The following is a 15528-nucleotide window of genomic DNA, read 5'->3' as shown; positions in this document are numbered from 1 at the left end:
TCCTACGAACTTTCAGTTTACCGAGTGCCCAGGGAAGCAAACGACCACTTCGCGGTATTCCTTGTGGCATATTTCTAGAGGCAAGGTCTCTACGGTCTGAACCGACATGCATCGATAATTCTCTGTAACTTCAATGCAGATACCAGGATTTTGACTGCGATTTGCATACATACAGTCCTTGGACTCGGTAAAGAAATCAGACCCTTAGGCCCTTATACTAAGGTAGGTACGAAGTCGTACCAGGGACCTCATTTCTGCTGAGAGACTCCGCCGGAGCCGGATCTTGCAGATTACATGTTTGCATTCGCAGCTCGCCAGCCCAGAGCTCTTGGTCGGAGCAAGTCGGGCCCGCGTCCGGCCTGCTTTCACGTGCATCCTGCAGGCTGGCGGAGCAGCGAATGACACATACAGGTAGTCCATTAAGTGGACTCGAGTTCGAATTATGTATCGATCCTTTGAGAGCCTGACTCTGACGGGCAGTTCAAAGACCATCGCGAGGTCAGGTCACTGTTCGACTCTGCAAGGATGGTATGATCATGGATTTCTTGCACCGTAGTCTGGCCAGCCCCATCAATCGATCAATCAAAGCCATCACCTCCACACTAGGCTGAATTCCACTGTAGACTGAACTTGACTATGCGGGCAACTACGGAGTACAGCCTTAACCTCCCTGAAAAATACGCCCTTACTCTGAAGCTATCGATATACAGCGTCTGCGCAGTGTACACAGTGTACGCAGTGTTAACATTACAACTGAGCCAAACAAATGTTGTGAACGCCTACGTCCACGCTCAAACGTGTGGCCAGTTCACAGTTCCGATCCCAGTCCCGTCCCCCGTCTCAGTCCCAGTCTCAAGGGCCAAGGCAGCCAACCCAGCTGCTAGCCGAGATAAGATGCTAGTGTGGGATTTGGGTTTCAAGAGGCCCACCCATCAAGACACTAAAGGTGGAAATATGACGGTACCAAAGACGTGCGGGATGGGGGGGGAATGAAAATTTTACAAACCATGTGCGATATCGGATCTTCGGGTTTCCTGGTAACTGTACCTGCTTCTCTGCGGCTGGTGGATTGGAGGTCAGAAACAATACAGGCGTATTTTTTATCTACTGAGTCTCGCAGCACAGTCACGATTTAGTACTTTAAAACGGGTCAGGCTACTCTTTGGAAAAGAAAAAGAATACACATTATCATGGGATCTTATTCATGCCCCGCTATATACAAGCGGCTGGAATTGTATATGCAACACTATACAAACAACGAGCCCGTCATTACATAAGAGACATAACAATGGGATCGTTCAGTAGTCATTATACCCCCTGAACTTCATGCCAACGTTGCCAACGTTCGTGCCTCGCCACAGTTGCTTGCTCTAAACGATGTCTGCCGCTTCATCGTATGCCACGCTACGGTAATCGCCGCTACTATACATCCGTGACGGGGTCTCATACATCCGGTTATAGTTGACAATTTCGCCGCCCAGCATGGCAGAGCCAGGTTCCCGTTTGCCAAAGTATGGCGCCGGATCGCACCAAAAGTCCCGGCAATTGGTAACGATGCCGCGTGAGAAAGGGTTTCTCGGTCGTGCGGCACGGGGGCCGTCTCGGAGACCATCCCGCGCGGTTGCGAAGAACGTATCGAAACCGAGGAGGGATGACCACTGCTTCAAGCAGCCACCCCGGTGCCGATGTCCGCCTTGCGCCAACGCTGGATTCGGGCCTTGGCCAGAAGCTGAGAGACCAGCCGCGTCGAGGGACGTAGTACCTGCTGTGACGGCAGAAGCAAAAGCTCGTGTGCTGGAATGGCCTCGATCCAACGAGTGTCCTCGCATGTTTTCGTACGTCGTCTGATTCCGAGACACCTGAACGAGCTGAACGACGCCGAGCATAGTCACCCAGACCAGCTGAATAGCTATCCAAACATCAAGGAGAAGCGTAAAGGTGTCTCGAAGCACAAAGCTGCAGATCTGGTCATTCAGAATATTGCAGATTGGCTCCGCCGGGGCGGGCAATCCATTAATATCTTACAGCCACGTTAGTTCTTGTCTCAAGCAGGGCCTGCTATTACTCACAGTTGAAAGTCAAATGCAGGAACAAAATAATACCAATTTCCAAGCAGAGAATGTACAGAACAAACTGCCGCAAGTTATTGACACCCACGCAGTTATCAATCCAGGGGCAGTGACTGTGCGCACACGAATATTAGCGTCTTACTACGGTGAGTTAGGTAAGGTCTTACTGATCATGCTTTGCAACGCACCGCGAGCAGCGCCTGCAATGTTTACTACGCAGAGGCCTTCGAATCATGCAGTATACGCAGAAATTCTCCTCATCAAACTTCCACTCCTCAAACAGCTGGCCAATCACTGCTCGCTGTTCATTCCTGCTGCCAAGTTTTGGCACATACCCAGGATCTGCGACCATGGAATAGAAGTAGAAGTACGTCGTCAGGGAGAAAAATACCACAAATCCTAGGTTCAGGAAGGGATTCGTGGAATATGTCGCTAGGACCGCATATCAGTATAGTTTCAAGGCGTCAACCTGCCAGGGAATCCTTACCTGGCAACACATAAAGCACATATCTGACGAACACCCAAAACAATGAGCCGGCAAAAACACCAGCCAGAAACGGCTAACAAACAATCAGCAAGTTGTGACGAGACCAGGCAAGCTCACTCTTACCGTTTTCTGTATGATTCTGAATTCTGAAGGGCCTTGACTGGCAGCCTTCTTGGCTACCCACTGTAGTCCGAACACTGCCACTGCGGCGACAGGAATTGCGAAATATACGACCATGTTGCTGAGAATCCACAGAACCACAAAAAGAAGGAGGAATGGCCAAAAAAAGAAGAATTTGGACATAATGGCTTTGTCCCGCACATACGGGCCCAAGCCCATAGGAAGGACCTTTCTGTTCCCATCCGCATCATAGCCACACTCGCTCAGAGCACGGTACCAAACATGCCTCGTGTTCATCTCCTGCGCAACGAGAGCCGGCGTTTTCCCGTCAGTCGTTGTCGCGAAGCGATCCGCACCATACTCGAGGATTTTTAGGACACACGGCAATGATCCTTTGACAAGAGCCCAGTGAAGGGGCGCTAATCCGCCATCATCCACTGCGTTCGGGTTCGCGCCCCAACGTAGAAACAGGTCAACGCACGCCGGATATCCCTTATAAGCCGCCCACATCAGCCCCGTATGTCCCTGTTGATCAACCACGTCTACCGGTATCTCTTGGTGAAGGAGCAAGACAAGCAGAAATGCGTTCCCGTCGATCGTCGCGAGATGGAGAATATTGTAGCCTTGGACATCAGTAAGAAGAGGGTCGGCGCCGTATTGGAGTAGCAGATGCACGATATAATAGTGGCACCGCTGAGCTGCCCACATCGCGGGTGTCGCAACTGACTCTCCTCCTTTCGCGTTCACATCAGCTCCAGAGTCTATAAGGAACTTGCACATCGCATATTGGTTGTTAATCGCAGCCCACTAGTAGAAGTATACAATTAGAATGAAATTTCCTAAACCAAATGTCCCGGGAAGATTGACGCACATGTAACGGAGTAATCCCTTCTTCGTCGGAGTAGTTCGCAGTGAACTTTTTCTCGTCAAACAGCTTCTGCATAACCGAAACCTCCCCAATTCGAGCTACCTGCATTATATCTTCACCCAACGGAATGGACTTGGCCGGACTGCGCTCCGATTTCATGCTACTGAGCTCAACGGAAGCATCATCTGTAGCAACCTTCGGAGGAGTTGCGGCGCTCTTGCCAGAGGGCGCGGAAGGGGGACTCAGGCCCAGGGCAGCAGAACTGTTGCTACCGCTGGCTTGAAGCCCAGATGGAGGATCCCCGGAAGACATCCTCCGTTTTCTAGCCTCGTAGGGAGCTCGTCGACGCGAACGCGGTCACTATTGGTGATTACTAGGATCAAAAGAGTGAGGCGGAGGTGACACGATAGAGATTCGGGGAGGCGCTACGGCTCAAAGCGCAATGCGGAGGTTGTAAACAAAAAAAAAAAAAACAATGCTCCTTTCTCACCCTGAAGTCTAAAAAGTGAGGAGATTGAAGGGAATGTTGTATCATGAAGGGAAAAAAAAATTGGCTCAAAGCTTGTTGGCTGTTAACTGGGTAGGCTGCAACACTACCTAAAACTGGCCGGGGCTGAAGGGACGATCACTTTCGCGCCTCAGGAATTACGAAGTGCAGAAAAGGCGTGCGCTGCAGGTCTACAACTACTGATCATAAGTTCTACAGCCATGAATCTCCGTCCTCAGGGTTTATTTCTACCATGTTATCGGAACCTGAAAACACAAGCAAATGGGCTACGCGCGAGTTGGCATCCATCCGTAACCTCTGCACTTGCATGGCCGTCGGCTCGGGTCACGTTAGGCAGCCGTATTGATTCCGAATCCCAACTCTCACCTGCCGTGAAAAATGTCTTAGTGCTGATAAATACCAAAGAGGTATCCAGGAGAGTCATATACAATCAAGGTTATCTGGATGCGACGAGCGGTAATGCCAAATCCAGGCCAGCTGGTCTCGTCACGGTAGCGAGCTTTGAATAAAACCTCCTGTATCCTGTCTTATCAAGCAATGGCTCGCGCACGTCACCATACCCAGAGTCACGTCGGGTGTTCCATGTACCAATGCAGAATTCCGGCCTGGTTATCCAGTGTCTGTTCGTCAACTCGTAGGTCGAAATCCGCGAGGAAACAGAAGCTGATCTCCAGTCGCGTGAGTTCTCGTTCTGTCACGCCCCCAACCTTAGCAACTCGGCTGTGTGGATAGACAAGATCCTCAACCGTCTTCATCGCTACACGCAGCCCAGCTAGCACCAGGCGATGCATGTTCTTCCGGTTGACTGAAATAACTGAGTCAACGACAGCTATTCGGGTGATGTACAAGCTGGCTGCAATATACACCCCAGTGGATAAGGGACAGTAATGATGGAATCGCGTAAGGTACTCTTTTAGTGTTATTGGTGGCTCTCGCTTCGAGAGAAACCGTTTGCACAGAAGAGACTGTTGTGTGAGATCATGACCATGGGGATGGAAACGCAACTCCTCCACTCGTGTCGGTGTATTCTCGCCGCTGGACACTTCATTCCTTACACCAGACTCGGAAGCATCGCCAGATAGCGCGCGTGTTGTTGACATGGCCAGGAGCATGTCCACGGCAATGCACAGAAGTTCCATGGCGTTCTCCGGCCTGATGGCGCTTATATGCGGACGGTGAAAATTGGGGTCATACTTTACTTCCTTGGGCAAAGGCAGTAACCCGAGCACCTGCTGGGCGTTTGTAGCATCAAGGCTAGGTTCACCCTCTCCCTCGCCGACTCCACTGTTCATCGTGACTTACCGCGGTGGGTTGATGGAATACGTATAGATGCGCGGAACGGACGTCTGTTTCAATAGATATACCGCGATAATGTGATGAAACGGGCATGGTCGGACTGCGCCCGAACTCTTTTTCGCACACGTAGTCGTAGATCAAGCCGGTTTGGAAACGGAGAAGCGGCGAGGGGTTGTAGAGGGGTTCAGGGCGGGATGAAGGATGAAGAGGTGCCCTAAAGGAGTCGTTTCATCGGCTTCGACGTACCGCAAAGGTGTTTGACTTAAGATTCGGGTTAGGGTGTAGACCTATTCCAAGAGCTGTTAGGCAAGCCATCCAGGAATCGATCGAAACAGTACCTACAGTGAGGCCGCAGCACCTGCCCAAGAGAAGTGGAGAGGCGAGTAGACAAGTCAATAGGCGATTTAGATCACTTGTTGCTGCGCACTACCGTCGCCTGGTCTGTATATCTCATTATGAAGCAAGTCGGTGAATGTAAGCTCGCGGTATCATCATGGATACTGGTCTCAGTTGAGATGAAACCCTTGTGGGTTCTGACCTGGTCGGGCAGACACTAGTCTTTGTGTTTACCGGGCGGCGCTTCCCTGATTTAAGTAGCCGCCATCTGTCGCATGCTGTAATAGACTACGAAGGTTCCTCGGTGCCGAAAATCACGCGAAATTGATACCGAGAGCATGATCATCAGCATATATTAATCCTACTCAAGTTGATCGAATGACTCGATGATATTGTTGGTAACTCGAAACCATGGCCTGACTCCGTCCTCTTGAGCGCCGCTTTAATGTCCAACACAAACAAAAGAAATTGGTAAATGAAAGTCTTCCGCAACTCCCAAAATATAAACTCAAGCTTCTGGAAACAAAAAAGCTCTCTCAGAGCCAGCGCCTACCATAGCGCCATGAGCCTGCGCTGCGGATGTAACTATCATCGTCAGAGCTGAAGTCCCGAATATCGTCAAATCGACGTCTCCATCGCGCAGTTGAATGTGACATCAAGTCGGGGAGTTCTCGATCTTCATATCTTCTTCTCCGGGCCTTTGCATAGATACGATCACCATCTTCCAAGATCTCACGGTTTCCGTCTTGGATGATTCGAGGCCGAAGACGATTCGGTCTGATTGTAGCCCGTGGCAAGTCGGTGGTTCGGTACGACGATCTCTCAGGTGATATGCGCCGATATCTAGGCCTGTCCTCGACATTTCTCGGCACCCTGCGCTCAAAAATGCGCCGCCGGAATTCGTCTCGAAAGTCATCGTCGCTTTCAGACAACTGATATTCGTTGCACCGTCGGGGCCATGTTCCGTACTCTTCATAATCGATGTCCTCTGCGAATCGGACCTGTCGTCGCCCTGCGCTCTCAGTCCTCCCTCGTGCTTGTTCTGGGGTCTGGTGAATTTCTACAGCACGCGATCTTCGTCTAACTGGTTCGCGCTCGACTACCGGCGTCCGCTCGCGTGGAGGCCTGGGCCCTTTGGGGCGTTCCAGTGAGCGCGACTGTCGAGGGTTATCTTCGACAAACACGGTTGTTTCTGTTTCCCTTCTCAGGGATGGGGAGATTGATCTTTGAGGAGGTGGTCTTCGAGGTAGAGGCAAAGACGTCCTTCGTGGTGAAACGCACCTGATTTCGGGCGAGAGAGATCTTGGTCTTCCGCTTTTTGGCCAAGCATACTGTATCTCTGGGGCGGAATCAACGATGAAAGGGCGAGGAGACCTATTTCGGCCTCTTGGTTCAAGCCCACAATCATCTGGCACTGATGGCACCCGTCTGATTGTATATGGCATGCGCATCTTGAACGGCTTACTCCGGATCGGCGATGTATCCCGTCTCCACAATGTGTTTAGGCTTGTCCGGGATCGCAATGGCTCCCTTGTTTCGATTATGCGGTACGTTGGTGAGTTCTTCTGCTCGGGCCGTATGTGCTGGACATTGCGTCTGTAGTAGTATTCGTCTCTGTCGAGGACTTTGGGACGCCTGCATGTCCCTCCTCCGTCTCTGGGCACGTATCGGTGAATGATCTTTCTTGTTCGAATCTCCATTTGGGTATATATGTCAGCGAATGTTTCTCAACAAGGCACGTCCCGTATTCTGGTCAAATCCTTGAGGCAGGACAAAATACTATGGAGTCGGGGAAACCGATATCGGATTTTTCGACTTGCACACACGCAATTCGAGTAGTGAGGTGGTCTCGAGTACAAATATAGGCGAAGGGTTGTTTGGCTCGATCGAGATATACTTCTTTCCGAGCCAGATAGTACCCCGACAAAGGGCTAACAGCGACCAAAACATAAAGATCCCACATAGCAGCAACTGACAAAGGATGGAATTACCTTGAACTGTTTAGTCTGTGAGGAAAATAGCCTCCCTCATAGTGCAGTCATGAATGAAGAACATGTGGTCGACGTCATGGGTTCAACAACACCGCCTGATTTTGTATCGGGATAGAGGTATCAGTCAGAGGTTTCTTTCTCTGTTTATATATACAAAGCGTGTATATTTTAAGACTGGAGTGAGCTGGAAAAAAGTCGTCTTTATATCTGTTTAGAATAGACTGTTCTGAAAGCTCCCAGAAAGATGCCTTCCGAAAGGTAAAAACGAGATGCATGTAATCTCCCACCCCGGGAACAGGCCTTACTAGGACCGGGTACCTGCCTAACCTCATATACCACTGCAGCCTAGCATGCATCAGTAGCAGGCCGACAAGGCTGAAGAAACAAACCCCAACACTATATACGTAAAAGCTGGCAGAAAATGACACTAGATCTGGCACAGCCCACCATCCCTGGCAGTTTTCAGCTCTCTCATCTCATCTTCCCCCACCTGGCTTTTGCAAGAATATCCTTCTACTTCCATTAATTGCCTTTTAGTCACTAGGTCCGCCCCTTCATGGATAACCGAGTCAGCCGGGCAAAGTTCATGAGCGCCGCAGTCGGACAAAGAGCAGGTGACTTAACAATGGGGGAGCCTCCCTTCCTCAGTGTGAGGTAGGACTGCTGAGCCTGAAACTGAAGATGTCACAGTGGACTATTATTACCATTTGTCTCCTTTGAAACTCAAAAATAGAGGTCAGAAGTTACTGAGAGAGATCATGACTGCAGTATCTGGTTGACTGCTATGAATCTGAGAAGAAGCGACTGGATAGCGGGACGAGCCGATACGCACTACTAAGGTCGCCCCTGGTTGCATGTCATTCCAACACTTCTGACCGCAGGTGAGCAATGACCTTGTTTCTCAGGGTGATTGGAGAAATGCGCGTGTACTTGTTGGATGATTGGGCCTTGTGGTTAGGACCGGGATGTGGCTGGGGGCTTTGGTGGCTGTGCACAGGTGTCCAGGGTCAAACATCTACAGTAGATGGCAGAGGGATTGCTTGGCCGCTATCAAAGAAATCTGACCCGAAGTAGGTTAACTCGAGCCTTTTTCTATATCTAAAATATGTCCGCTATGCACATAACGCGCAAATCAATTGCCAGATTACCTCAGACGCCAGAATAACTTCCCCTTTGAGTAAAGAAAAGAGTCCGCAGATATAGCTTGGAGAAACTCTCCATTTACACTGAAGCTCCTGCCTTGGACGATATCGGGTTTGTTCGTCATGGTCCAATATTCAATACACTTGACAGGAACGTCCACGTGCCACGGCACCAGCCACAGTCAGCCCAACAAATTATAAGCATCGATTATGTTGGCCTGTGACGATTGAGATATGACTGGAATTGAAGCCTGTTCTGCTAGGCAGACGTGTTGGGTACAGGAACTGCTCGATCCAAGCCGGAAAATGTCAAACTCTATCACTGACGCCATGGACTCGAGCAAGGCTCCAGTTTGGCACCAATTCTTACACTACCCCCACCTTTCCAGGAACTTTTCCTGGTCCTTGTCCCTCTGATAGACAACGTCAAGCTTGACCCTCTCGATGCCTTTCTGGATACGGCTGAGCCTGGACTCGAGCTCTGAGAGGTTTTTCTCATGTTCCACGCTCGAGAGAGAGGTTGTGAACAAGGAATCCGCTTGAAGCGCTGAAGTAAGAAGCCTAGTTGCCCGGTCTGTCGGCAGCATCTCGGCCGTCAGTGGTGAGTCACTGGCAATGCCATAACTGTGCAGCCCATCAAGCATGTTTTTTCGTGCCTTGATTAAGGCTTGGACTCCTCCTACAGCTTCGGGGTCCTGGAAGACAGCCTCGGTTGACAGGCCCAAGCGGCGTAGCAGCCCACTTAAACACTTTGAGTCTGGACATGGAGCAGAGTGCGTTCCGGGCTGAACTGTCAGTGCTGTTGGTTGCGTGGAAAACCTTCTCATTGTCTCTCGTCTTGAGCTAGTCGAGTCCAGAATGATGTCACCCACTTCGGACCAATATGTAGATGCGAAAGCCTCAAGAGTGGCGCAGAGTGATTCGCGGTCTTGGAGGCTTGTGATAAGGTTTTCTGTAGAAGTCGTCATGTCTCCAATAATTTTTGATATCTACAGTGAAGGTCAGGTTAAGCGGCAAGGCAGACAAGACAACGGAGGAGCTTACAAGGTCAAGTTTTTTATGACAGGCGATGCGAAACTGGCCATGATATTCTTGGAGTTGCCGTAGTATAGGCTCAACATATTGTTGCTTGGTTGATATTTCGGCCAAGATATCAATTTCGGGATAGAGAGAATCTATCTCCTGCTCCAGACTGGCCGCTGTCTCCAAATCCTTATCAGTCGTGGCGCCTGGGGCCGAATTGCTATCGTTGAGGACTTTCTCCAGGTACAAGCGATCAAGTCTGCAGTATATCTCTTCCGCAATATATCGAGAGAGGATACTGCTCAGTTCTGTTGTTCGTTTCATGATAGATACCTCACCGTCAGAAGACTTTACTCCTGATGCAAGAGCCTCCAGGTCTGATAGTAATCTGTCGTTGCTTTTCAGCCGCGCCGTCAAAGCGGCCAGTATTTTTTTCCCGTCCGTGGTTGATTTCTCTGCTTCATTCTTGAGACCGACTTCTAATTCGTGTGCCAATTCGCTAATCTGTGCACTTCTTAGCAGTGGCATATGATCATCAGGATCCGGAGACAGTTACCGTAGCAGCTGTATTCTGCCTTTCTGCCTCATGCTTCCGTCGTACCCTTTCCACCTCCCTGTTTTGTTGGAATACTCGATTGCTGTTGCATTTATGCCGTCGACTCAAAATCTCATACTGGGTTGTCAAAACATCAGTTTGCTTTTCTATCTCTGCTGTGGAAATGTTGAGCGCTTCTGTTGCCTCCTGAAGATCGTCGTCCAGGAAAGGTCGCGTGGAATTGAAGTTAACGCTGGAGAAAAGAGCAGCCAAGGTTCCTGAGTCCTTGAGCTTTGTATACCTGTGAGAGGTACTCAGCGTTAGCACCAAGTCGTCATGGCTGATAGGTAAACGGGCAGGAAGTCGCCTACAGTTCCAATTCCTCTTGCGATAGAAGTGTGTCCGAGTTGAGGTGTTCCTGTACCCATTCCACATATATGGTGCTGTTTATATTGTCATGAAAAGCTGCTGCAATCTCATTGCGGTTCTGTGGCAGATTTCTGTCTTTCAGAGCTGAGATGACCACTTCCTGAGGATCCATTGTTGTTGTTATGGGTTTGATCGCGGAGATCTACTCCGTAGAAACGGGGAAACTCCACAATCGAGGTTCATCATCGACAGCTGCTTAGAGCATCGGACATGCTTGGCGAGTACTCTGCCGAACTGTAACTTCGTATGCTGATTGACACTATACAGAAAAAAAGCGATTGTATGTGTATCGCAGCCGAATGAAGAAATACTGGCCTTGGGTGTTCTGGTACCACTACCCAGCTGGACATGTCTTGGCGCCAGCGTTGAAGGCGGCGAGATTCTCCCCGACTCGGCGTCAACCTCTTTACTTTCGGAGCATCCCCCAGCTGTTCTTCGGCCCAAATTGAACGGTCAGGTTACCGTTTTATTTATGCCAATGCATATCAAACATTAAAGACAATTATTGATATAACAAGGCGACAATGCATGCTTGCTTCTGACAGCCGAAACGTGCGCAAAGAATCACCCGGTTTCGAATCTCATTTCCCATCCGACCTTCGCAGCAAATATTACTGTTACTACTGGCAAAGAGAGCAATATGGACAACCGTACATTTGTCTCCGATTCTCTCCTTCGCTTGGCGAACGCGTCGGATCCTACTGTCGTCGACTTCATCCTCGCCACCGCGACATCCGCCAAATCGTCCTCTTCGCTCCAAGATAAGATAGCACCTTTTCTGGATGCAGGTGCAGAAGAGGTTAGCTCATTTTGTTCGGAACTCTATAAACGGGTTGGGAAGTCTGAAACGAGCGCAATTACTAATGCTGGGACCGGGAGCGGGAATCGAGATGGGAAAACAGTTGCGGCGGGGACAGAGAAGAAGAAATATCGCCTTCTGGATATGGATGAGGTCGATTATGAGGGTGTAAGTGGGACTGGGAGTTCGCTAGGGCCTAGGAGTGTTGAGACCGAGAGGAAAGACAGGGGGAGGAGGGCGCACGACAAGAGTCGGGATGGAGATGGGAATAGTAAGAGTCACAGTGATCGTTGGGATAAGAACGAGAATCGGAAGAGGGAACGCGAAAATAGCCGCGACCGGCGTCGATCGAAGAAGTTAAGACGGCGCGACGTTGACGACTTCGAAGATAGGTGGGGCGATGAGGAGATTCTGGAGGAGGAAGAGCAGGATGTTGAAGGGGAGTTTGCGGAGTCACCATCAAAGAGAGCGAGGCTGGAAGATGGGTCCGCGTCGCCGCGTTCTAGGGCGAGTTCGGCCGATTTGGATCCCGAAGAACGAAAAGAGCGCGAGCGAAAACGAGATCTCGAGGAGCGTGATGCATTAGCGAAGCGGCTAGCGAGCAAAGACGACAAACGGTCGAAAAAAATTGTGGAGGACCGAACTAAGGATAGTGAGGCTGCAAGGCGACGAGCATTGGCAGATGACGCCAAAGCCAGGGATGCCGCTATGCCAGACCTTAGATTGCGGTCAAGACAGGAGTATCTCAAGAAACGAGAGACAGAACGGCTAGCTCTGCTGAGAAGACAGGTTGCGGAAGAGACGCAGGAATTGCGCGAGAACCCGAACCTGACGCGGAGGGAGAAAGAAGAGTTTGCGCGCAATCGTGAGGTATTGCGCATCGCCGAGGAACGACTACGCATTGACGACCATCGTGACGGCTATATGATGCCAGAGGACTATATTACGGAGAAGGGGAAGATTGATCGGAAGAAGAAGGAAGATGCTCTCTACAAGCGGTATGTGGAGCGTGATGAACTCGGCCAGGAGAAATTCATCACGGAGCATGAGGAATGGGAAATGGAACAAACTGCGAAGGCCAAAGCCCAGATCAACCGAGCTGAGTTTGTAGATGAAGGCGATTACGAGTATGTCTTTGATGATACGCAAAGGATCAATTTTACCATGGACGCACAGATGAAGGGTACGCGCAAGCTCATGACCCAGGAACAGCGCATGTTACAAGAAAAGCTCGACCAGGCGGAGCAGAAGGCACAGACTATTGAAGACACCCGCAAAAAGCTACCAATATACCAGTTTCGTGATCAAATCATCCAAGCGGTTCACGATCACCAGGTGCTGATCATCGTTGGAGAAACCGGCTCTGGAAAGACGACACAACTTCCGCAGTACCTCCATGAAGCAGGATATACCAAGAACGGGATGAAGGTTGGATGCACGCAGCCACGACGGGTCGCAGCTATGAGCGTGGCCGCACGCGTTGCAGAAGAAATGGGTGTTAAGTTAGGCAACGAGGTTGGGTACTCTATTCGATTTGAAGACAACACAAGCGACAAAACTGTGCTCAAATACATGACCGACGGCATGCTGCTGCGTGAGCTCCTTACGGAGCCGGACTTGGGACAGTATTCGGCCCTGATGATTGATGAAGCACACGAACGTACGGTTCCGACAGATATTGCTTGTGGCCTCTTAAAGGATATTGCGAAGGCACGCCCGGATTTGAAGTTGCTGATCTCTTCTGCAACTATGGATGCGCAGAAGTTCCAAAGTTATTTTGACAATGCGCCGATTTTCAATATTCCCGGGCGCATGTATAATGTCGATATCCACTACACGCAGCAACCGGAAGCCAATTACCTTGCTGCCGCTATTACGACAGTCTTTCAGATTCACGTTTCTCAAGGGCCGGGTGACATTCTCGTCTTCCTCACTGGCCAGGAAGAAATCGAGGCTGCCGAGCAGAGCTTACAGGAAACTGCGAGGAAGCTGGGGAATAAGATACCGGAAATGATTATATGTCCAATCTATGCCAATCTACCGTCCGATCTGCAAGCCAAAATCTTTGAGCCAACTCCCCCCAAGGCGCGGAAGGTGGTTCTGGCTACGAATATTGCCGAAACTAGTCTGACGATCGATGGGATTGTTTATGTGATTGATCCCGGCTTCGTCAAGGAGAACGTCTTCAACCCTAGAACCGGCATGGAGAGTTTGGTAGTGACTCCCTGCTCGCGAGCATCAGCAAACCAGCGAGCTGGGCGAGCCGGTCGAGTTGGTCCAGGAAAATGTTTCCGCTTGTATACGAAATGGGCGTATTACAACGAACTGGAAGAGAGCACTACTCCTGAGATTCAGCGGACTAATTTAAGCAGTGTAATACTTATGTTAAAGTCTTTGGGAATTGACCAGCTCCTTGAATTCGACTTTATGGATCCTCCACCGGCGGAGACCATTATTAGAGCATTGGAGCAGCTATATGCGCTAGGAGCGCTGAACGACCGCGGAGAGCTTACCAAGATTGGGCGGCAGATGGCTGAATTCCCAACAGACCCAATGCTTGCCAAGGCAATCTTGGCTGCCGACAAACACGGCTGCGTGGAAGAGGTTCTCTCAATCGTCTCAATGCTCGGTGAAGCCAGTGCACTCTTCTTCCGACCAAAGGACAAGAAGATTCATGCAGACAGCGCGCGCAATCGCTTTACCGTCAAAGATGGCGGTGACCACCTTACCCTCCTCAACATCTGGAACCAGTGGGTGGACTCTGACTTCAGCTACGTTTGGGCGAAAGAAAACTTTCTTCAGCAGCGCAGTCTTACTCGAGCACGCGACGTGCGCGATCAACTCGCGAAACTCTGTGATCGCGTCGAGGTAACCGTCAGCTCTTGTGGCTCAAACAACATCGTACCGATCCAGAAAGCCATTACTGCCGGGTTCTTCCCGAACGCAGCGCGTCTCCAGCGCGGCGGTGACAGCTACCGCACCATTAAGACAGGGCAGACGGTATACCTGCACCCGTCAAGTACGCTCTTCGAGGTGAACCCGCGGTGGGTGATCTACTTCGAGCTGGTTCTCACAAGCAAGGAATACATGCGCAGCAACATGCCTCTGCAAGCGGAATGGCTTGTTGAGGTTGCACCGCATTACTATAAGAAGAAGGACCTTGAGACGCTCGGCACAGAGAAGAAGCCGAAGGGGCAGGGGGCAGTAGGGGGAAAGAGTCGTGATTGATTAATGTACATTCAAATTAATAGTTAGTTTAAAGAAGATATAAAAAAGTCCATGTCAAGGAAACAGTCCGTGTCAAACCAATCACAATCCCCATGAATCAAATCGAAACGAGTAGACCGCGGCATGAGTCCGGAATTCCAGAGCCGAGGTTCGACTCCAGTCCCAGCGGTCGGTCCAGCCAACTGTCCCGCATCTTCCCCATCCGTCATCCCCATCCACCTGTACCTCTAAATACTTCAGCAGCCTCTCATATTGTTATTGTCCATACATCAAGACTTTGAAGCTTATCCCGATATCCGGTTCGAAAACTAAAGGAAAACGCCATCCAAAATGAGCAAAACATTCACCCCCGCTGAAGTCGCCAAGCACAACAAACCCGACCAGGGTTTGTACATCATCGTCGACAACTCGGTCTACGACGTTACAAATTTTGTAGACGAGCACCCAGGCGGCGCAAAGATCTTGAAGCGTGTTGCCGGGAAAGACGCCTCGAAGCAGTTCTGGAAGGTGGGCTCACTTTTCAGTCTTTCTCTTGTGAACCTCGCGTGAGCGAGGTTCGTGTGTAGCATAGTGAACACTGGGCTAACTAGTTCTTCTTGATATAGTACCACAACGATGGTGTGCTGAAGAAATATGCGCCCAAGTTGAAGATTGGGGAGGTCAAGGAGGGTGCGAAGCTGTGATTTGTTCTGCAAGG

General features: G+C 50.3%; 5 protein-coding genes and 1 pseudogene across 6 annotated transcripts, besides 1 other annotated feature; 2 read left to right on the top strand and 4 right to left on the bottom strand.

The window, feature by feature from the left end:
• Positions 1-15528: part of a sequence feature (contig 1.100 1..337251(-1)) that runs on past both edges of the window.
• ANIA_05824 (palmitoyltransferase akr1) lies at positions 1371-3865 on the bottom strand (the record flags this gene model as incomplete). The annotated part of the gene is made up of 6 exons (XM_050612779.1): positions 3548-3865; positions 2680-3483; positions 2557-2629; positions 2237-2501; positions 2070-2182; positions 1371-2020 (listed from the first exon to the last, which is right to left on the bottom strand). The coding sequence occupies exons 1-6, from the start codon at positions 3854-3856 to the stop codon at positions 1371-1373; spliced, it is 2214 nt and encodes a 737-aa protein (XP_050467087.1). The 5' UTR covers positions 3857-3865.
• ANIA_10741 (putative cyclin-dependent protein kinase complex component) lies at positions 4619-5344 on the bottom strand (the record flags this gene model as incomplete). Its single annotated transcript, XM_050612774.1, has 1 exon — positions 4619-5344. The coding sequence occupies one exon, from the start codon at positions 5342-5344 to the stop codon at positions 4619-4621; it is 726 nt and encodes a 241-aa protein (XP_050467086.1).
• On the bottom strand, positions 6221-7384 carry ANIA_10733 (putative RNA binding protein; the record flags this gene model as incomplete). The annotated part of the gene is made up of 2 exons (XM_658337.2): positions 6221-6923; positions 6966-7384. The coding sequence occupies 2 exons, from the start codon at positions 7382-7384 to the stop codon at positions 6221-6223; spliced, it is 1122 nt and encodes a 373-aa protein (XP_663429.2).
• Positions 9189-11154, bottom strand: ANIA_05826 (annotated as a pseudogene). Its single transcript has 5 exons — positions 10995-11154; positions 10747-10900; positions 10442-10676; positions 9862-10344; positions 9189-9806 (listed from the first exon to the last, which is right to left on the bottom strand). Coding segments are annotated over exons 1-5 (1650 nt in total).
• Positions 11445-14831, top strand: ANIA_05827 (putative mRNA splicing factor RNA helicase (Cdc28); the record flags this gene model as incomplete). Its single annotated transcript, XM_658339.1, has 1 exon — positions 11445-14831. The coding sequence occupies one exon, from the start codon at positions 11445-11447 to the stop codon at positions 14829-14831; it is 3387 nt and encodes a 1128-aa protein (XP_663431.1).
• ANIA_05828 (cytochrome b5-like heme/steroid binding domain-containing protein) lies at positions 15162-15514 on the top strand (the record flags this gene model as incomplete). The annotated part of the gene is made up of 2 exons (XM_658340.1): positions 15162-15338; positions 15437-15514. The coding sequence occupies 2 exons, from the start codon at positions 15162-15164 to the stop codon at positions 15512-15514; spliced, it is 255 nt and encodes an 84-aa protein (XP_663432.1).

This window comes from Aspergillus nidulans, chromosome I (genome assembly GCF_000011425.1).
Source record: "Aspergillus nidulans FGSC A4 chromosome I".
NCBI lineage: Eukaryota > Fungi > Ascomycota > Eurotiomycetes > Eurotiales > Aspergillaceae > Aspergillus > Aspergillus nidulans.
This window is presented reverse-complemented; position numbering and strand designations above follow the sequence as displayed.